Source organism: Psittacula echo (assembly GCF_963264785.1).
Source record: "Psittacula echo genome assembly, chromosome: 12".
Lineage (NCBI taxonomy): Eukaryota > Metazoa > Chordata > Aves > Psittaciformes > Psittacidae > Psittacula > Psittacula echo.
Window position 1 is genome coordinate 5,742,927 of NC_137747.1, and position 24,570 is coordinate 5,767,496.

At 48.6% G+C, this 24,570-nt stretch overlaps 2 protein-coding genes across 5 annotated transcripts in view; both read right to left on the minus strand.

Moving 5' to 3' along the window:
- Positions 1-24,570, minus strand: part of RPN2 (ribophorin II) — a 75,852-nt gene that overhangs the window by 23,232 nt on the left and 28,050 nt on the right. The window contains exon 17 of one of the 3 annotated variants that reach the window (XM_080627709.1): positions 10,374-10,542. The exons of the other annotated variants lie outside the window; for them this stretch is intronic. Within the exon in view, the coding sequence (XP_080483835.1) occupies positions 10,503-10,542 (40 nt within the window). The 3' untranslated portion in view covers positions 10,374-10,502. Of the gene's footprint in view, positions 1-10,373; positions 10,543-24,570 lie in introns of those variants that run through there. 3 annotated transcript variants of the gene reach the window in all.
- Positions 10,409-16,267, minus strand: MANBAL (mannosidase beta like). 2 transcript variants are annotated; one of them, XM_080627713.1, is made up of 4 exons: positions 16,068-16,267; positions 15,486-15,534; positions 13,557-13,754; positions 10,409-10,542 (listed from the first exon to the last, which is right to left on the minus strand). In XM_080627713.1, exons 3-4 carry the CDS (start codon positions 13,704-13,706, stop codon positions 10,435-10,437), a joined length of 258 nt encoding a protein of 85 aa, XP_080483839.1. In that variant the 5' UTR covers positions 13,707-13,754; positions 15,486-15,534; positions 16,068-16,267; the 3' UTR covers positions 10,409-10,434. The 2 variants fall into 2 exon arrangements, with proteins under 2 accessions (XP_080483839.1, XP_080483838.1); XM_080627712.1 differs by lacking the exon at positions 16,068-16,267 and having other exon boundaries at positions 15,486-15,582.

The following is a 24,570-nucleotide window of genomic DNA, read 5'->3' on the forward strand; positions in this document are numbered from 1 at the left end:
GCGCTCAGGGCAGCGCCGACGGCAGCAGCATCGCGCAGCGCCGCGGACACGGCGCGCTGCTGCCTCACCCCTTGCACCGGGGCGGGGGGGACCCACGGGCAGGGGAGGGGAAAAAATAAAGAGGAATATGGCAGCAAACCGGAAACGGCCGAGGGGGGGAGAGCGCAGCCCCTCCCCTGCGCGGGTTTGTTTTTAAGGGAGAAGGCTCCGGGCTGCGCGGGACGCGGAGGAACCGTCTGGTCACGGCGGGGGGAACACGCGTAGGAGCGGCGGCGGTGCCGGTTCTTCGGTCGTGAGGGGCCGGAGCGGACTCGAGGCTCCCCGTGGCTGTGAGGTTGAGAGCAGCGCTCCCCGCCCCGGCGCTGTTGTGTTTACCTGGAAGGCAGAGCTGGCGGCGGGAGAAGGGATCTTCGGGAGGTTAAGCCCCGGCTGGTCTGGGATTGGCGTTAACGAAGAGGTCTGGCTCACTGCAAATAGCACGGAGGAACGCCGCGCCTCAATCTGTGCATCGCCATCCCCACAGGGACACCTCGCTGCGGTCCCGGGGGCTGCAATAAGCGTACCTCCGTCTCTGAAGTCAGGAGAAGGCAAAACTTAAGGTCTGAGGAAGAGCAGGGGAAGACAGAGCACGTCCGGAGCCTCCCTGGAGCACCCCGAATTACCACGGGGCTCTTTGGAAGCAGTAGCGTGTCCCGCTGGGGCACCTGCCCCATCTTTGGGTTAAAGCATCCCCCAGGTCATCCCTGCAGCCGGTGCCAGCCTCCGAAATGAGGCAGAATGGAGCTGCGGTTGTCCCTGGGGTGCCCGGTCCCTGGCTGACAGCATCGCCCTGTGCACGGCTGGGTGAGATGTGTGTGTGTGTGTCCCCACATCCTGCTCGGGAGGTGGGCACGTGGGGACAGTTCCAGCCATCCCTCCTCTTGCTTCTCAGCACCTTCCCCTTCCAGCACTGGGAGGAGGTGGAAGGTGCTCAGCTCTCCCCGGGCACAGAGCAGTGCTGGGGTGCACACATGGGCTCAGGGCTGACCTCGGTGTCCCAACACCTGCGCTGAGCCCGTTGGGGGCTCAGTGGCACTGGCAGCCCTCCCACCTTCCCCAGTAGCCATTCACTGAGTTGTTCCCTGTCACTTCCCTCTGCAGGAAGAAATGGGATGAAGAGTCCGCTCCTCAAACTCCCATTAACCAGTTTCCGAGGCATGCTCGGCCCCTGGCCGGCTCCAGTGACCCTTGGGCTGTATTCCCACAGCCAGCACTGCCTCCGTCATCCCCTGCTCACTGCTGCGACCAGCCCCTTGGAGATGCTCCACAGGGATGTCTTTAAAAACCCATTACTCTGAGCAGGATCTGATGCTTCAGCAACCGTTGGGGAAGTTAACAAGGCACAGGGAACTACGTGGTGGAGTTTTTCTTTCAGTTTCCCACCCCCTCCTTGAGTTATTAACAAAATATTTCCCATGACACTGGCAAAGGCCAACGAATCCATGAGTCACCCGGAACAAGGAGTCACGCACACACTGATCCATCAGCCTTGGCTAGCACATTGCAGAGGGGCCCTTCCCTGGGAGGAGCTGCTGATAAGGGCCCTACAGCCGGGCTGAGCCGGCCAACGCCAATGGTTTCACACTTTCCTTCCAGCCTCTCAGCTCCTTCCCAGGCCTGCAAGAGGGAGTCCAAGCTCCCCTCACCCACTGGGGGTAGCAGCCCTGCTTGCTCCTTGCCAGAGCATCAAGCCACAGCCTGGTTTGTACTGAGGCTTTTGGGGGGTGTTACTTCACAGGCACCCCCTCTGCTATCCAGCTGGCATGGGGATGTGTAAGGAGGGATTCCTAAAGACCAACATGGGATTAAGGAATTAACCACTCAGTGTGGGTACTGGTCTGCTCACTCATACTTTGGACATCCTGTAGGGAAAAAAGGGGGCACGGTGGTGCCTGGGGTCCCCTCATGCCTCCTCCTGCTGTGCCTGCACAGGGACACAGCACGCTCCCCTCTCGCTCCTGATCCAGCAGCTCTCGCTCCTGCAGTGCCAGAACTGGAGCGAGGAGGCACTGCCGGAGGGGAGCGTGCCCCAGGGGAGCAGGGGCCTGGCCCCAGCCCTGGGGGAGCAGGTTGGGATGACTCAGGCTCCCCTGGCTCCAGACCCAAGTCTAAGATACAATTATGACTTGTAAATATTTGAATTTTGTTTTCCTCTGTTGCAATCAGCTCCCTTCCTATGGGCTGTGCTGCACTCGCACTGCTCCTCCCCGGCCGTGCTGGCCTGTGACAGCAGGCAGACAGCACAGGCCCTCTGCCTGCAACACACCGGACCTCATCCACCACATAATCTCTTCCTTGAAGAAGATGACAATGTGTAAAATGGCAAACAGACAGTCTCTAAACCCAGCCTCTTATCTTTTGGGCTCGGATCCAGCATTGTGCCCTCACAGGACTCTGACATTAAACATGCAGTGCTGGCGATAATGCGATTTAAGACCGTGTGAGTTTAAGCAACCCAGTGCCCCTGGGTGCAGTGACAACACTCCCCAGCCACCCGCTTTCCCTCCTGCCCCACTCTATTTACCTTTAAACAGTCTAATCCACAATGATTCTTTTTTTACCCAGCCAGGGATTTCAGTGCCTTATTTCAGAAACTTATTTGCTTGAGGTGATTCTTCCTCTTCACTCTTAAATAGCACCGATACACCGTGGGGAGAGGAAGAGGCTGCAGAAACTGAAAGCCAGGTACTTTCAAATTAAAACCAAACTGTTTCTGGTGGCTCAGTTATTACAGCCCATCTTGAAATGATATTCTAAGAAGAAATCAAGATGGACTAAGGTATTGCTGTGCTTTCCTGCTGACTTCTATACAAGTTCCATCAGGGCAAAGAAGGCTGAGAGTTAGTACAGGCAATGCACTGTCACGTCAGGAGTAAGTGCGTGACGCCTTCCCCCGCCGGGTGAGCAGATCAAACTGCTCCACAGGGCTCCTGAGGAGCTTTCTGGATCCAGTCATTGATCTGAGCCCTGACCTCTCCAACGTAGCTGTGGATTTACAACAAAACATCTATTCATCTCCAGCCAGATTTATTTTTAAGCATCCCCTTGGCAAGTGTGAATACGTTTGTGTAATGGGTTCTGCTCCTGAGGAGAGCTGCACTCGGTTCACTGCAGATTCCAAATGTATCTGCACAAATTATTACTATTAATAATTTAATGGCTGTATTTGGGATGCTGGATAGAAACAGCCCCAGCTCTTGCCCTGAGATTTTACAATCATTGAGCTTTACAGCCTTGCAAACAGGGAGGGTGTGATGGCAAACCATCGGCACCAGCAGCCTCCTTAGAGAAGCTGCTATTACAAGCTCAGGAGCTATTTTCTAAGGGGGATTGACCAGAACAACTCCTCCACTACGAGCCATTTGGCAATATTTCATGGTAGAAATGCTCATTCTGGCCATTCTCTCACATGGAGCATCAGGGCTGCTGGAGCCAAGCGTCCTGCAGGTTGTAGAGTACAAAGGGGCAGCTGAGATATCACTTGGGGGGGCTCAGGACAGCTCAGGACAATCTGCCATGCAAGAGGGGCCCTACACCTCAGCACCGAGATGGCCCCAGCCAGGAAGTGTCCCTGCAAAACTCCCTGGGGAAAAGGACTGGGGAAAACCACTGGCTGGTGATGTGCGAATGTTTGATAAGGAGGCACCAAGTTCAACAGCTGGGGGGGGAAATTATCCACACATTCAATAGAGGCAAAACATTTCCCATCAGGCTTCTGACTGATAAAATAGGATGTTTCCATATAATCTGAAATAGGTATCTTGGAATAGCCTATTTGGGCAAAAATCCAACACTTTCTGCTTGTTGCCTCAGAAAAGCCGCACACAAAATATCACCATTTCCCAGCGGTGGAAATTCTGCTTTTTGGCCAGTCTTAGTATCAATAGAAAAGAGCAGCTCAGAAAAGCCCACAGAAACTCATCCGGCTGAGATTTATAGTCCTCATTCCAGCTTGCTTTGCCAACAGAGGGATCGCTGGCTGGCACAAAGCTCTGGTAGCCACATCCAGGCGGCTCTGCCCGCAGCATTCCCTGGAAGCAGAGGTGTCCCAGGCAGCCACCCCAGCAGCATCCTGCTGCTCACTGGCCCACGAGCAGCTGCAGCCTGCGCTGAGCGGAGCTGTGGCAGACACAAGGGTGTTTCCCCTTCATCATCCAGTCTTGGTCCTTCCAGTGAGGGATGGGCGAGGGAGGCAAGAGTCTGAATCTGAGAAATGTAAACCATATGATGTTTGGGTCTGTGCTCAGTTTGAAGTGAGCTGAATAAAGGGGAGCAGAAATGGTTGCGGCTTCTCCTCTTCTCTCAAAACCTGCTCCCCCTGCTATTCCCTTCACTGCAGAGGCCTCAATCCATGGGGATATCAGCTTCAGTCACCCAAAGGAGCCACCGCAGCATCACAAGTAGCTGCTCTGTGGGGACCACAGCCATGAGGACTCTCCTCTTCCATGCAGACGCCAGCAGCCACGGTCCAGCCATTCACTGCAGCGAGGGTCCTTCATGTGCAAGAGCTGCCCTCAGGAGCCAGGGGGACACAGCCCCATGCCAGTTCCTGCCTGCACTGCCAGAGCTAAGGCACAAATACCAGCAGGAAGCGTCTGGAGCAGGATCCCTGAGGGAGGGAGCAGCTTTGCTCTGCAAGAGTTCACCAGTGCCATACTCTGGACTTTGGCTTTTGGCAAGGTGAATTCACAAGCTTGGGATGGCTTTTGAAGAAGCAGCAGCCAAAGGGAAGGCAGCCGGGACTAGCCTTGGAGCCAGGGACTCCCAGGCTGTAGCCTCAGCTTCAGCAGAGTATGAGACATCTCAGGCCACTGCTGATGCCTTTCCATGGCCCCAGTCCATGACCTGGGACTGGCTGACCTTGCCACTTACAGAGGGGCGGCACCTCCGAGGCTGGGACAGCCTGCTGGCAAGGAACAGTGTGGGTTTCACAAATAAGGAACACTGCTTTTAGCACGTAAATAGGACTTCTAGTAGAACATGGTACTAGCTCCTTGCCAAGAACTGAAGATAAGAAGTGAAAGCCCTTCAACCCCCTTCCTCCACAGCATCCCCCAGTTGCGAGCCAAGCTCTGCAAGTGCGACATGAGACATCAACCAGGCATCAGTTGGGTTTAAAAAGCAAAGCAGATGTGATCCAAAGCAGGTTTACCTTGTACGTACCAGCCAAAAAGGCTGGACTCAAGCCATGGAGGAACCTGTCAGCTTCTCTCCTCTGGTCTATGACACTGTGGTCCTGGTAGGACTGCGGTTTCCTGGTGCGTGGCTGCTCACTCCTCCAGCAAGCAGGGTGCAAGGAGCATCAAAGCCACATTGGGGCCTCCAGGCACTAAATAAAAGCAGGGAAGCTGGGAGAAGTGAGCACTGCAAGAGGTTTGGGATTGCACAAGACTAATCTGTATGCGCTGGCAAGGAGGAGCAGGATCTGAATGGGTGGTGTGAAGGATGCACAGCACCAGAGCACTCACTTATCACAAGAGCTTGGAATCACAGAATCCTATCATAGAATGGTTTGGGTTGGAACGGACTTTAAAACTCATCCAGTTCCAACCCCTGCCACGGGCAGGGACACCTTCCACTAGAGCAGCTTGCTCCAAGCCCCATCCAACCTGGCCTTGAACACTGCCAAGGATGGGATGTGTAATATTTGATCGCTTTAATTCCTCTTGGCTCAGGGGGAGGTTGATGTGCATGGCACAGCTTCCCAGGTAGACCTGGGGCTTCCAAGGCGGAGGAGAGATGCCCTTCCCCAGCAGTTACATCTGCTGGTTGGAGAAATCATGAGGGAAGAGAAACATGCTAAAAGTGCTGATTACAAGTGGACACCTTTCTCTATCCTGGATGCTTCCCCACATGTTCTTTCTTTGTGTCAGTGACAGCAGGTCAGATGTACTGTCCACCACTGGCAGGTGAAATCTGGCTGCAAGGACAGAAAACTGCAATGGACATGAGTATACAGAGTGGAAGCATCAAGAGGGGGCATGAGGGGGAATTACGGTGACAGCAAGGCCACAAATTGGGAATAATCATAATGAAATGGGGAAATCAGCTGAATTTCAAGGAAGAGGCAGGAAGCTGAGTTCATTGCCTTGCGACTGCCAGTCCTAAGCAAGAGACATTTTGATCAGCCACTGCACACTGGCCCATGTACCAACATCCAGAGGACATCCCCCAAAAACACACTCAAAAGCCACAAACTACCAGAGGAGACAAACAGGACCTTGGACCCACAGTAACTGCCAATTTAAGAAGAAATGCAAGCACTGATTACAGCCCATGTCTCTTGCCAAAGAGAAAGGGAAGGCTCCCCAACCAAATCATCCCTTCTGGCTGGAGGAGGAGGAAGAGGAAGGTCAGATCCCTTCCCACTGCCAAAGCTGGCAATCAACCTTATCAGCAGCCAAGCGCTGTACTCCAGCACTCTCCATTCATCATCCCATTTTCTTGCTGCAGTCAGTCTCTGATGCCTCATGAGATTAACAAACAAACAACTAAATCAATACAGTCATCTCAATCCCTGCAGGCCACAGGCTGTGAACACCACAACTTCTGCCTGAAAGAAGTATCAGCCTAAGAGAGGCTCCCAAGAGAGAAGTCCAGCACTCCAGATCTGTCCAAAAATCAACACATGCACACAGGGGAACAGTTCAGCAGGGCCCTGGGAAACAGAGCAGCTCCTCCCCTCCTACAGCTTCCTTATTTTGTCCTCAAGCATCGTCAGATCCAGCCTTGACCCTCCCTGAAGTCCAGACACTGAAGGAGTATTTCCACATTCTTCATGACAGACTGGGAAATAATCTTGGTTCTTGACTCAGCAAGGGGGCTGCTCTGCAAACACCTGTCCTCCTCAAAGACAGCCTTCGGCTCTCCAGTTCCTATCAATAGGGAACCTCATTAGAACCCCTCTGAAGCAGAGAGAAGCATGTTTGTGAGAATGAAAGTAAATTAGGTCTGAACAAGATTAACAGGGATTTAATTGAACTGTGTGAACTGGAACTCCAGTCACAAGCTACTTATTAGCCTGCCTCAAGGGACTGTGCTGCTTGTGCCAGAGGAGCACAAGGTTGCATTGTGAGTGTGGGACAGCTCAAGGGGATGGCGATGGCCACAGCTCTCAAGATAAGCATGGTCAGAGAGGCAGAGCTGTGGGAATGTGATCGAAAATGAAGCAAGGAATCCTCAGCTCCCCACCATGCTTCTTCAGAGCTGAAGCTTGGGCTGTGGAGGGAGAACTTCGCGACACGCAATAGCAGGGGAAACTCAGCTCTCAGCCCAGCTCTTGGGCCTTGGGTGGCAGAGCAAGGTGCTGCTTGTCCCATGCTGCCAACTAGCTGGTATCTGGAGGCAGACCTTTGAAAACCTCCCCTTCAATAAAATTGACTTAACAGGGCCTTCAGCTCCCTTTGGGATGTTAATAACAAAACAGCATGGAGAAAAATGCTTGGGAATTAGAGGAGTCACCACACTGGTCCTTCTCTAGCTTTGGTTTTCTGGTGAAGAAACCAACAGACACTTGCCAGATCTTGGCTACCACTCTGGTCTTACCACCGCCAAGAAGAGCCACCAGCCAGCTCCACACTCCTGCATGTAAACCTGAGCTACAGCCGAGGGGCTACTGGAAATCCCTATTACCAGCCTACTGAATCCCATCTAATCCCCCGCTTGCATTATTAACAAATGATGCCTTTATTATTGCTACCTTCCTGGGGGCTCTTGGAGCCAAAATCTCTCCTGAGAGGCAAATTCATTTAGTCATTGCACCATTTCCTCCTTTCTTCACAAGAAGGTGAAGTTGTACTGGAAGATAGTTCCCTGCTTCCAAGTCAAACACAGATACAGATGCACACATGCCTGACCGTATTAACTAACCAATTTATCACAGATTAAAGGATCTGAAAGGCTTTCCCTTAATGGATCATTTTTATGAATAGGTTATTTATGTCCCTGTGTTCCTACAGTGTGAGTTCTGGCAGCTTTCACTATGAATGCATGGAAAAGGCAGCACAACTTTAAAAAGAGGTTTCTTTTTAAACAAAGAGATTCTGATTGTATTTATTACACATGTCAAGAGAAACTAAAACACATGGGATATTCGTCATCTCTAAAAACACACTGTAAGTTCAGCTAACAAAAGCATTCAAATAGGTATGATACTGTTAGGAACAGACTGGGACATTTATCTTAATCCCTCCTCCCCCAACAAAACCAAACCCCAACAACCACGATTTCTACTTAGCAATGAGTAAACCAGCCTGCAAGCAGCTCGATGTAGATGTGGATGTAGTAGCCTGCTATTTCAGGTAACAACCACACAGTGCTCATTGCTAACTGGTTTTTAGCTGTAGAAGCACTTTTATATTTTGGCTAATGCGTGTGCTACTCTTTCAATAGCTGCAGTTCCGTTAAAGCATTAACCCCCTCCTTTGGGCAACCTGCAGAAAACCAGAGTCTTTTAGATAAAACTACCACCATCCTCTTTTATTAAAATGGAAGAAATGATCTGCAGTACCTGTCCAGGCAGTGGCCACACTCTTCTTTCCCCTGCAGATTCCAGACAGGAACACAGGTCCATAATGGAAACTTACAACACAACATTGTTCTTTGTTATTTGCCTGGGAAATTTCTGTAATGTTTCTTTGTACTGAGAACTCAAAGCAGCAGTAGAATGCTTGTGTCTCCCATGCTTTGTTCTGTCCTAGGATTGCCTTTATGTAGCTTAAAAAAAGGAAGAAAAAGAAAATGCTGAATTTAAAGCAGAACTCTAAGCTGGATTTTAAGCAGTGCACCTTGGTGTCAGCACTCTGGTTAAGGGAAGCAGAGAGCCTGGAGCAGAGGAACCAGTAAGAGGTTAATCAAACTGGTACTGGGACCCATTTGTCTCACCCACCAAAATCAAGAGTGAGCAGTGAACATGGCTGTTCTAAACACTGATGGTGTAAGTGTGTTGTTCAGCTCCTGTTAAAGAACACCCAGCACAACACTGCTACCGTATCTGGGCTTCCAAGGCATTTGTAAATTGAGGATGGGAGGCTATGTATGCAAAAAGGTTCTCAGACTTCCAGCCCTGCTAGAGAGAAGCCTGTCCTTCAAAGCCGCTCTGAACCCTGGGTGCGCCTCCAAGAGCAGGTTCTCCTCCCATTGACTCATTCATGATCAAACAAACCAAGATGTGAGCTGGCATCAGGAAGCTCAAGCTGCCCTATAGAGACTCTGTGGCTATGTCACCACCTGTCTCTTTCCAGTCCTGTCTAGCCATATTTAAAACTAATACTAGGTTGGCCCTGGGCCTGGAGGGGCAGACCCTGAAGGAACATTGTGTATATGTCTCTTGCTATACAGTCATGGTACACAGGCAGCTTGCCACCCCCTGGATCTCCTCAGGCTGAGATCATATTTAACTTCAGGGAGAATTCAGCAAGAGGAGATGCAGCAGACTGCAGCAGGTAAGGCTGGGAGGGAGATTGCAAATGGAACAAGCCCCAGCCATGTTGAAATGGCATATGTGGTTAGCACTCAGCTGCCTGACAGGAGGTATATCAACAGTACAGCCAGGCAGTGCTGTTTGATATACAACCAATTCCCTGCTCCAAGACTCTCACCTCACAGCAGCTTTTCTCCAACACACAGTACTTGGTAAAAGAAACTTGGGAACTCCATTAACACACACATTAAATTTTGCACCTCCCAGAATCAAACTGTTCCCTGCTTTTTGCAGTCCCCACCACAGCCTCAATTCTCTGAATTGCACCTGCTTTCCAGGGTGGGAATGTAAAGTGCATGGGTGGGGAGTAAGAAAGGCAGCGACGCTGGGGAAATGAAAGCTTTCATCTACTGCAGTCTGGAATCTGATGAGTTATTACCTAAAGAATTAAAGAATATGACAAAGACATTATTATTAAGCCATAAAATGCAGCTATGTATTTCAGACTAGATGACAACAGAGATGAATGAATACAAAGCTGTGTAGTGTGGTATCCTTGATCCATTTGATCCCTTCGCCTTCAAAAAGTATAACACAAACCAGTACCCAAAGTAGCAACCCATGCTCCACCTTCTCCAGGGACTGGACTAGGAACCCCAGCCAGCGTGGCGGAGCTAGGACAACAGGCCTTCTCTACCCAGCAGGAATGACAGAAGTCACTTTAATGGTGATTGACACATTAATCATGTCAAATGATTATGTCCTGGAAATATGAAGTCCTCTTTGCTTATACGAAAGCTATGGTAGAACCCCACCCCTTCCACTCTTCTAAGTTCCTTCTCCCTTGTCTCTGAAAGGTAAAACATGGCAATGCCAGAGAACCATTTAATCTAGTGAGTTGCCTTTGAAGTCATCTCCGGGGAAGCGTGATTACAAGTGATTATTTTGCCTTTTGAGGCTCATTGCTCATGCCTTTATCGTTTCTTTTTGGTTTCCTTCTTAGGTTTCTTGCTTATCTGTGGAGCAGTCGCCTTCGGTTTCTTCACTGTCTCTGAATTCTTGGGCTCAAAACTCTCAGAGTCCTACAAAAATCAATTGAGAAACAGTCAGTAACTTGTTCTTTTGATTTGCTGACAGCTCACTTTGGGAATCTGAGTATAAGCCAAAGGAAGCAAACGCTGGGTGTCCCTGTTGGAACACTTCTGTATCAAACTGAGCCTACGTTTAATGAGACTCAAGCAGCACCATCTCTGCTTCTCCTGTATGTGCTTTTTGATGAGTGTGAGTTTATGCACAGAAGCAGCTTGTTACCACAGAAGCCGTTAAAAGCTGAAGTGTCTAAAACAGCATTTGGAAAAGAAAAACAAAACCAACTTTAAAGGCAAGAAAATTAACACTAAATGAAAACTATTCAAATTAGGAAAGGGAGAGGATATCAGATAATCACCAGTGGAAACATTCATGGTATTTCTGCTAAATCTTAACCATTATCATGGGCAAGACAAAAAGTACTCCCCCACACAGTAGTAAGAATGCAACATTCAAAGCCTCCAAACTGAGCCCCAAATCCAGGGAGGGAATTGAAGGCAAAGCTTTTTTCACCTGGACTAACAAGGAATGCTTAGATATGCTGCTTGTTTCCTTCAGGGAAGATGACAGATAGTACTTCAGCCCTGGGAAATAAAGTCTAGTTATCTTGTAAAAACACAAGGGAACAGCGCCAGTCTCATCTGAGAAAGCACACACATGCAGATTGCCTCCTTTCATTAAATGCATTTGAGTATAAATATTGCTTTAGCATCTTGGTTTCTATCAGTCAGTGTGTGCCAACTGGAAAAGGACACACAAAAAATGGCTGAGCAAGACGTGCTAGTTTCAGGCTTCCGAGACAGCGCTCCAGATAATAGAGGGGGAGGCGAGCATCTGACAGTATCCTTTTAATCAAAGAGCTTGGTTCAAACATCTCTCAAGTTACTGGGCTATTAAGTGTTCACATCTGTGTGGCTTTCCAAGGAAGGAGACTTGGCTGGCTTTCCAAGGGCTGTACTCAGTGTATGGAGAGCCAGCAGGCTCTGGAGGAATGGAGCAACATGCAGTTATTGCTCACGAATGCAGCTGCCATAAAGTGAACACTGCTGCCTTCTAACGTTCAAACCAAGGTAGACTTCAAAGCCCAAAGCCTCCAAGACAGAAATCCTAATATCCTACCCAGACCCAAGCATCATTCCCAAGATCTGGAGGGGCAGCCTCTGGTGTTCACAGTCTTGTAACTTAGTCATATGGACAGTAAATCTAGAGGACATGTGGAGAAAGTAAAAAGTAGAGCAAGCAAACGTCAAAGCATGCTTCCAAACTCAAACAGTAACACGTCCTTGAGCATCAGCAGTTTAATCAGAGGCCTGGTCTTCACTTTCACACTTCAAACTAAAGCTCTCACTCTTTCCAGCTTTCAAGAACCAGGCTCCTCAGTGCTTCTTAAATATTTATCAGGGGAAACCATGGACTATAACACATGGGTGCTGGTGGCTGCAGAGTAACAGTGCAAGACTTACAATGCCACTGCATTGTGACCAGCAGCCATGACCGTCATCTCTCTGCTGGGAGCTGCAGCTCCTGAGCAGGACAGAATGCACCCATGCTGGGGCAGTGTCACTAAGCCAGTACATCAGTGCAACTTCACATCACACCAGCAGTTAAAGGTGGAAAAGCTGGGTCATGAACTGCATCCTTCACACCATGCCTTGCCCTCAGGCATTCCCTTCCTCACACAGGCTGAAAATTTCCATGCTTCCTTCTGCACAAGGCAGATAAAGATAGCCTGAAAACAACACCTCCCATGCTAAGTTGTTACTGAAAATACACCACAAGCATTTAGACAAAATCTGTATGAAACCATCAAACTTGCTGCCTGATCACCAACACTAACATCCCTGTCCCCAGCACCACAGGCACATGGAGCTCTTAAATCTGAAAAGCCGGGGGATGCAGGTCATCCCAGTGGGGTCCAGGTTAGAGGAGCAGGAGTCTTGTAGCTCACTTCCATCTTTCACTTTAACCTTTTCCTGTACCAACTGCATCAAAGCATCCTTCACTTGCTGGCACAGGATTGGGTGTTAGTACTGAAAACTGCCTTCCTCACACTGGAATCCCAGACTGGTTTGGGTTGAAAGAGGCCTTAAAGCTCATCCAGTTCCAACCCCTGCCACGGGAAGGGACACCTTCCACTAGAGCAGGTTGCTCCAAGCCCCATCCAACCTGGCCCTGAACACTGCCAGGGATGGGGCAGCCACAGCTTCTCTGGGCACCCTGTGCCAGTGCCTCAGCACCCTCACAGGGAAGAGCTTCTGCCTAAGAGCTCATCTCAGTCTCCCCTCTGGCAGGTTAAAGCCATTCCCCTTGTCCTGTCCCTAAAGGCCCTTGTCCAAAGCCCCCCTCCTAGATTCTTGTAGCCCCTTTAGGCACTGGAGCTGCTCTAAGGTCTCCCCAGAGCCTTCTCTTGTCCAGGCTGAACAAGCCCAGCTCTCTCAGCCTCGCTCCAGAGCAGAGCTGCTCCAGTCCTCAAAGCATCTTCGTGGCTCCCTCTGGATTCCCTTGAGCAGGTCCATGCCCTTCTTATGTATCTTAGATACCTTGTATATCTTAGAATATACTAGAAATATCACCTGTATCTTGTTCCCAACAACTTTATACAAACTAGAGCCCAAAGTAATTTCCTGAAAGGCAGGTCCTGTGAAGAGGAAACTCTGGCAATCAATAAAGCCAATCAGCAGGTGGACAATCTTGTGTTGGGACTAAAGCCACTTCCTGCACAGTCAGGAACATCATGTACATTTAGCACACCTTGCCAGTGCTTCAGGTCACTTTTTTCATTGACATTTAGAGAGCCCCTGGCTCAGGTATTTGTTCCTGACTTTCTAGTATGGTGGTAAACCACAAGACAAAGGCTGAAGGTGGGAAAGCTGGAAGGAAGGAGAGAGAACAATGAAACTGTCATCATTCCCGGGGGCAGACCACTGTGTCTCCATCAGCTACTTAAAGTTGCCTCCTATCCTACTTTCTCCAACTCTGCCCATCAATATTAAAAAGCACTGCTTACTGTCTTATGGGATTTGGACACTGGCAGGATTATGGCCAGCACACAGATAAGCTGGAAAATGGCTCCAAAGAAGAGTCCGTAGCGCAGCACATTCTCCATAAACGTGGGCTCAGGGATTTCGGGTGGGGAGAAATCCAACTCAGCAGCCATCGTGGGTGCACCCTTCTTCTCCTCTAATGCTCTCAAGAAGATTGGTTACTACAAGGAGGGGAAAAAAAGAGCACTTATCTGCATCATGCCTTCAGGTATTCACTTTCCATTATCAACAAACGACGGACTATCTCATGCAGGTTTGTTGAATATACCCTTGATCTACAGAACCAATAACAAAGAGGAAAATGAGTGTTACATTTTATTTGGATGCTTCTCTTTTACCACCTGCCTATGAAAATAGTGCACCAATGCTGCTATCAGTTCATTTGCAAGTGAGGGGAAGACAACCACAATATGAACAATGTTCACGAAACACTAAAGGAAAAGCTTAAGAAGAATAGATTTCTCCCTGACTTTCATGCAAGATGACTACTACACTGTATATGTGGTCACAGCCTTGTTGGTTTAGATGGTGTACAAGGCCAACTGCTACTTAAATAAACCACACAGAAGGTAGATCTGTTGAAGACAGAGGAAGTTAGGCATGGTTTTAATGGCCGGTTACACTAAGCCCCATATACCTTGAGATGGTCACACAAGTAGTTTGTGGCAGAGTTAAACAATGACCTCCTGGGCCCCAAGCTAGTTTCTCAGGCACAGGACCATCCTTTCTTCCTTCCTTTATCTTTTGCTAACGGAGTTGTCAATTCATTCTATGAATGAGTAATGGCTTTCTACATTACAGAATCGCTGGAGCACGCCACAGAAAGTCCCAAAAGGGAAATTCGATTAGTCTGAGCTGCCATCAGAGCTCAGCTGTGATTACTGTCTGAATCAGTTCTCCTGACCTGTATGAGCCTGGTGCATACTTACTGAATCAGCACTACTTACTGGTACTTACAATTCTCTGTATTACTAAAGCTTGGGTGTGAGATTGTGCTGCGTGAATGTTTCAGCTGAATGGTGGTGATCTGCCTCCTAGAAATTATCTCCAAAGCAGCCTCTGTATTTCTCAGCCTAGGAGGAGATTTCTACACTCTGACCTAGTTCAGAAAGATGCTAAACTTAAGACTACAATCTGAGTAAAGTTATAGTTGATAAATTTAAGACAATTCAAGATGATTCAATGCTATTGCATAAAAGGCAAGTGTCATTTGGCAAACGTCACAACATACTAAAAGGAGTGGTATATAAATTACAAGAAATAATTTTAATTCATCTGAAATGTGGGATATTATTTTGAGTTCTAAGTGAGAGGGAAAATTCCAAACTGCACGAGCTGCAGCCACAGGAAAACAGACACCGTGGAACCCTAGGTACTGGTGATTCAGAGAAGAGCAGATAAGCCTGATAAGCAGATAAGGATGGGGTGTGAGTGTATATAATCCTGCCTCCGAATCAGGCACTAAGAACAAGCGACCTCTCATGGTCCCTTCAGGTCTGGACTTCAGTGAAAGGGTTGGTTTTTTTCCCTCAAATTCTGATTAAAACTCAGTAAGCAAAAGCTATGTGGGACCTGTGCATGAAGCCAGAACACACACTGCACCACTCAGGCTCAGCAAGTCCCAGCACAGCCCCAAAGGCTGCACAGGACATACCACAGTGTCAACAAAGCACGAACGTGGCGCATCCCTAACTGCTTTTAAAAGTTAAAAAGGCCCTCTCCTCCAATCTACTAAGGCAGCAGCTCCTCAGCAAGAAACAGAACCATGGGAAACTTCACCCTTGAACTGCATTTTATCACAATATTATTTATTGAGCTATCTCTTGAAAACATTATTCTTGCCCACCCCCTTCCTCAAACAGCACAGGAAGGGATGTGGCTTCATTCCTCACCTGCAGTTTTCTCAGGACAAACTCCTACTGAGAATCCTGACTCATACACCTGAAACAGAGCACACAAAAATAAACCAGAAAAAGAAACTGATACAGTGAAAACAAACCGTCCTCATCTCCTGAAAGTCTCCTCCTCCTTTCCCCTTTTCTGTTTCACTTCCCTTGAGGGTATTAGTAATTCTCTAACAAATCCCAGGTGACGTGACCAGAATCAGGAGCTCTCAAGCAGGCTGGCAGCAGCTGCCACTACCATTTTAAGCATTACCCCATGAAATATGCTCAGAGGACCTGACATCATGCTCCAGCTAGTCAGAGAGTGTCCTTGCTTGCACAGGAGCCACAGCAGGCAACCCCCATTCCGACCTATCTGTGGACCGAAAGTAATGTTTGCAAAATTCGTCCCTGTTCTAAAACTCCTGTGGTTAACATAGCACCCAAACCTGCCCAGGCAAGGAGGCTGAAGCTTACATATATGAGCAAGCCAAAACTGAACCTGAGGGAAGCAGGGTTCAGCCTTCCCCACCATACCCAGATGCTTGCACAGTGTTTCCTCACTGCAAGCACAACCTCCTTGCACTATACCTTACAGCTCATCCAGCAGGTCCCTCGATGACAACGGAGTTTTCCTCCCTGTTCCCAAGAAGCTAACAGTTTTACCACCTCTTCCTTGGCTGCTTCTTCTTCCTCACAGGTTATCAATCACCTTTTCCTCAGACCACGTCACCTATTAACATGGCTACACTTAAAGTAACTGTTCTTAAACTGCATTTAAAGATGGGTACTCCTACATCAGACCCTGAGAAGACACCTCCCCCTCACCACTCCAACTTACTTATCTGGTCTCACAGCAGCTACCACCTCTCCCCACAAGCTTGGCCATCTTGCTGGAACATTACAGCAGAAATAGGTCACAAACACATGCACTTCACTATGGGAACTGATTTTGACTATTTGCCTCTATCAGGATTTTACAGCAAACAGCTACCCCTGCACAAAAGGATTCTATCCTCAGGCAAAGCCAGAGCTGTACCACAGGACCAGGGAGGGGCTACTTAGGGCTACAGGCTTGTGCTCTTCCTCAGTGCCACCACTGAAGATGCAGCCATTCCCCTGGACACAGGATCATACCCTATCATACATAACTGTGTGTTTTCAGGATCAGGGCCATAAACCAACCACCTCAATGGAGCTAGGGCACACTCAAACCTTTCTTTTTGCTGTCCTGTGTTTCCCAGCTGGCATCTTCAAGACCTAGCGCTATATAAATAATCAGTGCAGGACAAAGCTATAGAAGCACTTCAAGTGACAGACATTAACTTCCTATTGGGGTGTAAAAAAGAGCAACAGTATTGGTGCAGACGATAAAAAGCTGCTGTCAAAGAATAAGGCAAGAAACGACTTAGTAGGTGCTAGGATGGAGACTGGCCAATACTGCCTTCAGGGGGATCTGCGCGTGCTCAGCACCGCTATGAACAGCCATCACCGGGGCCGAGCAGCCCGGCTGCAGGCTCACGGGCCCGCTGCCCCCAGCCATACCAGGGTCCGAAAGGAGAAGCAGCCGTGCAACCTCACCGCAGGACACACACAGCTCCTCCTCCCTTCTCCACGGGACCGCGCTCTGCCGCTTCCACCCGCGACCAGCCCGGCTGCAGCAGGAGAAGCGGCAGCTCCAGCAGAGCCCCTTCCACCAGGCCCGCCACTCCGGGCCCCGCTATAGCCCCCAAACCCTATCCCCGGGCTTTCCTCCCGCCGCCAACCCGCTCACCGCCCTGCTCGCCCAGGCCTCACCGTGCCGGAAGTGATCCCCGCCCAGCCGGAAGCTCGCCACGCCCCTAGCAACCGCCCGGGGCGCCGCGTTGCTACGGGCGGCCTGTAGGGAGGCTCCGCCGCTCGGTTCCTGTCGAAGGCCCCCGAGGCCGCTCAGCTGCACCCGCCCCGGCTGGGGACCCCTGGGGGTGCCGGCACGGGAGGGTCCCCACACCAGCCAGGCACCCCAGGGTCCGTGTACTCACCCCCTAAATCAGTGCAAACTCCTTAATCCCTACCATCAATAGCGTGGCCTTTCAGTCCCGTCGGGTTTCTCTTTATCCACGAGGTTTTGATGTGCTCCCTTGAAGCGCTCTGGCAGTAATAATTAAGCCACACGCTTCTGGCTTTGCTTTTGGCCAGGGATTTATTTTATTTTTAATATTGCAGTTCAGTATCTAGCTCTGAAATGGAGATGTCTCGATAAGATGGAAAATCAGCTTGTGCTCTGTTTGGCTCGTTTGTGGTATTTAAAGAATGTGATTTGTTTTGCCCTTTTCCTAACCCTAAAGCGTCAGGAGTGCCAGGTTAGTTTTGCTGCAGAGCTTTACTATCAGAGAGCCTAAATACTCTGGGGAAAACCTAATCGGTTGCTTATCTACTGAAGGGAGCGAGGTATGGCATTTGAAATGAAAGGATTATCTAGGCTGTTACCAAGCATTTGAATTAAATGGGTATTAATGAAACTATTTCAAAGGTTTTCAGCAATTGGATTAAAAACCCTTCATCCTTTGTAGTGCAGAAGACTTTACAGACAACTGGAGACCGCACACAGCTGCGAGCCGCAGAGGCCAGAGACACCTGGACAATGAAATTCTTCTAGCATAAAAAAACCTAAAGAGAAAATGACTCTTAAATAATTACCAGAGCTTCCACTGCCCCTGGTGTGCGGCTGCACGGGGTGAGGGATGAATGCAGAGCTCAGGGAAGGTGGTCAATTCAGCCCTTTCCGCTCCCAAACACTGGCTGTTGAGGACACAAAGATACTGAATGTATTGTGAATGTCAGGAGAGATCCTCTCAGTATTAAATTCCCCCCAATACACTGAATATGGTGGTGCTGCTGCCCACACACCTTCTGATGGGCTCCAATCCTCCCACTTTGACACTTGGATTGCAACTGATCCAGTACATTTTTCCTCATTCTCCTCCTCTCCCCCAACAGAAACAGCACTACTTACTATAAGTACAAACAGGTGAGTGAGCTTTGCAGATCTGATGCAGCTCCTGCCCATTCCCTCTGCTGCTGTCCAGTCCCTGAGGCTGTGGAATCCAGCAACACCAGCTCTGCTCAGGAGACACTCGCCCTTCCAGCCGCAAGCAGGTGGTGCCATTAGCCTGCTACGGCTGCCTGTCACCAGCACCTCACTGCCCCATTGCATTCAGCTGACTGGGGAATGATTAAAAAGGAAGCTATTTATATCTATATAAAAAAGAGAAGATATTTTTCCAAAGCCCACGAGATGCGAGTGGGTTTCAAAGCTCAAATTGATTCAACAAGCAAAAATGTCCATTTTGTCAGCACTCAATTCTAAGCAGAGACAGAGCTCAGGCATGAAGTGTTTCTCCACATCCAAATCATCCTTAGCTTTTTTAGTTCTTTCTACAGTTCTCCTTTTGTTTGCCCTGCAGTGTTTCCTGCATGTCTTTGCAGTGAGACCTATTTGTTATCATTCCTTAAACATGTACACCATAGCCTGGTGCACCACAGTCAATTCATCCTCAGGCTGCATCTTATTCAGCCAGGAAAAAATTAGTGACAACTGCTTTCACTTTTCAGCCCTTCATGGAAACGTGGCCTTCCTCATTCCCTCTCCATAACCAACATTTTACTTTCTTGGTACCAGTAACACATCTCATTAAATTCTATGTTTTATCAGAAGCTTTCAAATCACTTTCCCAAGATGAGCAGTAACAGCAGCATTTGGATTCTGACTGGAAACCAAGTCACAGAAAACACACAGACCAACGCCCAGGTGGGAAGTGGTGGTGCTGGGGTAGTCACTACAGCCCTTTGAGCAGAGGCTGGGTGTTCACAGACCCTGCCTTCCTCTGCTTCTCCATCCCAAAGGTCTCAGTGTTAGGACTGAAGCCGGTTCTCTCCAGCTGTAATGTGCTGTGCATAACCTTCTTATTTCCTTCTTAACTGAAATGAGTGGTAAGACCAAAGAAAAACTCCTTAATTACTGAGATTCACTTCTGGCATCTGAGCTCCGGCAGCTGGGATTGGAAGAGGAAGGAGGTGGTGTGTAGAGAGCCAGAAATTCAGGAACCAGTAACTCTTGAGCCTACAGCTGAGTGTCACATGCTGATGTCTGGCTGAAAGTCTTGGCACTTCACTTGGGTGATGCTGAAATGCTCCAGCAGCTCTGCTAGGAAATAAACAGCACCAGACAGGTATGAGCTCTATAAATGGATCTCACCCACAGAGCTCCTCAGCCTCCTGACAGATACACAACTCGCAGGCTGGTGCCATTTGTTCCATTGTATTCTCAGTGCTACATTAACGTTTGAAGATGAAGTAGGCTTTTCAAGCAGGCTTTAAGCACTATGAGACAGTCCTTTCTAACAGCACTTCTTGCACGTACTGAGTTACTGATTTATTTTGCCTATTTCAAATCTGATCCCACGCTTCACACTCATCCAGAGGGACTCCCTACTTGAGATTATTTTGATAAATGTTTGTATTCAGCTTCCTACCAATCCGAATTCCTCAAGGGAAAATTCTCCCCAGGAAATCTACTGATCCTCAAAGGGTTGAGTCAGGAGGATCTGAAGATCCAAATCCCCACACTTTATCCTGCCAAGGTGAAGAAACCAGGTCTCATATGGTTTCTTAATGGCAAGTCTCACCTGCTGGATTTAAATTTTGGATTCTGCTTCTTCCTTAGAAGAAATTGGCAACATGGGACAAATCCTGTCTTTTTCATTTTATATTTCCACAGAAATCATGGAATCAGAGACTGGTTTGAGTTGGAAGGGACCTTAAAGTTCATTCAATTCCAAACTCCTGCCACAGGCAGGGACACCTTCCACTAGAGCAGGTTGCTCCAAGCCCTGTCCAACCCGGCCTTGAACACTGCCAGGGACGGGCAAAAGTGATTGCAAACCTAGGAATGGAAGCTCCTGTGTACGCACTGGTAATGGACAATGTAATCAAATGATTGATGATGAACTTACTTATGCCTTAGTTCTGCCACTCCGGATATTAGAACCAAAATAGGTCACATCCTTCCTCTAAGATGGCAAACCTGGGCAAAAATGTAACTTCTAAGGCAGTTCTGTTTAATTTACCACTACAGCATTTGTGGTAAGTTAGTCACCACTACATCTCTCACATAAAGAAAACCAGAGAGTACAATTGTGTGACGCGCTACCAGGAGTGGTAGAGATTAAAGAAGCTGGGGACCAACAGCCAACATCTGTGCCATTTTGGGGAAGTGCAGAAAAGCTTTTGATAGCTGAGAATATGGGATAGGTTTTTTTGCCAAATGATGGGTTACTTTTTACTGTCGTTAGCTCCACCTCACAAAGCGAGCAGGACCATTTCACATCCTGCTCAGCTTATATGAAGTGCTATGTTCTGCACATGGAATAGACAGGGGCCATTTTTTAAATCATGGCATGGAGACCGGAGGAGGTAAAGCTAAGAGCAAATCAATGTCTGGGAAATTCTGCAGGATCCTAACACTGTCCTTTGTCAGCAAAGGACTGACACTGAAATAAAAGGAGCTGGTGTGTGCTTCACCCGAGGACCCTACAGATGCTAGGTCTGAATGGATGTGAGTGTGATCTAGCAGCAGAAGGTACCTATGGCAGCTTGTACCCGGCTGTAGACTCCACTGGGCTTGCACCCAGTGAGGACTTGGATTTAGAGGGCAAATAGACAGTTATTCACTGTGTGATGCTAAACTTGGAGGTAATTTGAGTTACATACCTGTGTTTTGGGAGCCAGTGGATGCTACCAAAACCAGCTGTGGTAGGGACCATGAGAACCAAGACCATAGTTGCCAGCTCAAATACACACTGCAACATGGATGGATGGATGCAAAACTGGCTCCAAACAGCACTGGATCCTATCACAGTCTGTAGCATCTTCATGCAGAGACATTAGCAGTCAGAGTACCCATTGTGGGACTCGAGCAGAGGCTGAATGCTGGCAGTAGTGGTGATCACAGCCGTTTCTGCTGTAGCAAAAGTAGCCTCACTAACCAGAGGGAGAGCTCCTGGCATCTGCTGGAGGAGCTCCACAAATGACCCTTCTGGGTCCTGGGAAGATACAAAGGTTCTGCCTGAAGCTGGGACAGGAAATCCCAGGGACAGAAGAGCTGCTCTATTTATGCTGTTTCAGAACTCCTAAGCTGGATACACCCAACAGAGCCTGGAGGGGTTTTAGGCATTTCTGCTGCCTCCCACAATTAAATCAGAAGTCATAAAGAGAGCTTGTTGTGTGAGTCTTGCTGGGTGCAGCTGTGCACGACAGGAGCCCAGCCCAGGCAGCACAAGGAAACCCCTAGCATGATGGAACTTTATACAGCCTTCTTTGAAAGCAGCTCACTTGAGATATGAATGTGGATCACAGCCCTCCTAATCCAAGCTGGGCAGCAGGCAGCTATAAACAAGTCCATTATAGACTGATTCTCCTTGATCTAACAGATATTGCCCAGTATCTCACAGCAGCTTTGTGTAAGGCCAGGCAGAGAGAGAATCAGCTCAAAACCATGCTATAGGATAATACTTTGAAATAGTGTTGGCTCTCGACTGGTTTAACAACATGGTCTGATTCATCTGTTCAGCCAGTGTAGCACCAAGACAGTGGAAGAAAAATAACTCATGCTGAAAAACTGGTGCAGTCAACCTCACACATGAGAGAACATGAACAGATTGCTTCCAAAAAGCAGTCAGCAGAGACAGAGCAAAGCTGTGTGCACCAGAACAGGGATTCTGGAAAACTACCTCTGTGCTACCCAGAAATCCTCTTCTCCTGTGCTCATGAGTAGATGATACAACTGCTATACCTGCCGGATTTGCATGGTAGATCCTCTCCCCATGAACAGGCTGGTGGAGGAAGGCAGGAGTTCTTGCTTCTCTTCCCGTTGTTGTTCTGTTTCAAGATTCCACTAGAAGGACCCTGGCTCAGTTCAGGGTCAGCTCAAGCTCCTCCTGCTTTGGTCCATTCAATCTTTTTTCATGTTTTCTCTGCAAAGTGGCCTGGTCCTGACTTGATACCAAAGGGAACGTGAGCCCTTGGAGCACTCAGCGGGGAGAGCCCAAAGGCATTGGTGCACAACTGTTATTTAACACCAGAGTCATCTGGCACGCATGGCTCATTCCAGCCTTTCTGACTGTTGGGTTATTGCTTACTGAGAGCCCATGGTTTGGAAGGATGCTGCTGCTGCACTAAGGAGTGAGCCATAATCACAGTGCTGATTTCTCACCTCGGCAAGTAGCAAAGGGGCAATGGCAGAGGGTTAGAGCAGCGCTGAATGCTTCTGCTCCCCTGCACACACAGGCACCCATGTGCACATCAGAAGCACCATCCTTCCCTACAGCCCATCTCTGCCACCGATAGCTGCGATGAGCACTCTGGTGCAAGGTGAAGGTAGGACAGGCATGCATATGAAGGCAGATATGAGTCAGCTCACCTGCTGAAACTTCTTCCCAGTGTCGAGCCACACAAGCCCAGAGACAGGAAGGTCTGGGTCCCCATCAATTCTGGGCATTATAAACCTACTATGAAAAATGTGGCAGGTGGAGCTCATGCTGGCACCTCATTTTTCACTCCTCTGAACTGTCCTGGTCTTCTTGGCACCATGGCTGTGTGTTCTTTTTAATGGGGCTTCCACAGACCTTGTTCCAGGACTGAAAACAGCCGCCAGCGCATGCAGCATCCCAGGGAAGACCCCTGCCTTTTCCCAGAGCACATGGATGGAGCAGGGTTCTCCAGCTGCTCTGTGACCTTGATGTGAAGCTGTGATGTTTGTGAGGGACTGAAGCATGAACTGCCCCACTAACGCTGCAGGTGTGAGTAACAAAGGAGAAGGAGGAAAAGGCTGATAATCAAAGAAAAGAAGACAGCAAAAAGATAAACCCTCCTGAGCAGGCAGTGTGAGAAAGTATTAATGGTTAACTCATTGGCATTGTGGAATAAAGGGAAAAAATGCAATTGCAAAGGGAAAGAGAAGTTTACCTTGCAAAGCAAGTTTGCCATTCACTCCACCAGATTATTGTTGTTGTTATTTGCTCTTCACCCTCTGAATGCTAAAGCATGCAAATGACCCCTAACTAAAGGCATAACCCTCTGCCCACAACCTCCCTGCCTGTATCCCTGCACACACACAGAAAGAGGATGCTAAACACGGCATGGAAATGCAGAAGGATAATTGATTCTCTGACGTGTAGAAGCCCACAGGACTCCTGAGGGAGCACAGGTATAAAAGGAGGAGATGCACCTCGCTGGCAGCCAGAGGACAGCCGGGGGAGATCTGAGTGTCCTCCCTGCTCAGCACGTGTCCGGTCCCCAAGACCCCGCAGGGCTCACAGAGGCAGCTCTAGAGAAGAAGTTGTATTTGCAACAGGGGAAGGAAGCACCCGGGCAGGAGCCGATCAAGGAAGCGCCTGTTTTCTAAGGGTAAGCGTGAGCCTCTGTACGTGCATGTAACAAGATAATGGCTATATGGAAATTGGAGACAGTTAAATTACACTGAAATGCAACCAAACTGGCATCAGTAATCAGCTTTGCAGGTACAATAGCCTTTGCATCATGCAAGACTTCTTTGTAACAAGTTATGGAACGAAACAATAATTGAACTAAAGGATAAATGCAAACAAATAGAATTATAATATAGATGAGCCTTGTAAAAACATGTTAGATGCTTACTGGCTGTAGCACAGTTTTCTTCTTTTGCTATACTGGTGTGAGTTCCTTTTACCCTGGAAAACAAAGGGTGTTTTACTCACCTGCTGATAAAACTGTGTTTGAGCCAAACCAAAGTATGAGGAGAAACACAACAGTGTTGTTGCAGGTAACGTGAGGCAGAGCAAGGCACTGAAAAGGATTTCTGCTTTTCTAATGTAGGATTTCATACTAGGAAAGTCTGGACTTTATAAAACAGCAGGCATGGTAAATGCTTCATTTCATCTACACAGTGGTATTTTTAAGAGTGATCAGTTCAAGGTTTCAGAACCAGTAAGATATAAGTTATCCACCTCTCCAGCATCATTTGCACAACGCTGCTGTTAATGCTGCACAGGGTGGAATGAAGCTATTAGGCTTTATC

Excerpts from the sequence above, each read along its gene's own strand:
- MANBAL (XM_080627713.1), bottom strand. The coding sequence starts at position 13,706 with ATGGCTGCTGAGTTGGATTTCTCCCCACCCGAAATCCCTGAGCCCACG. Across the intron at positions 10,543-13,556 it reads TGTCCAAATCCCATAAGACA|GACTCTGAGAGTTTTGAGCC; the intron begins GTAAGCAGTGCT and ends TGATTTTTGTAG.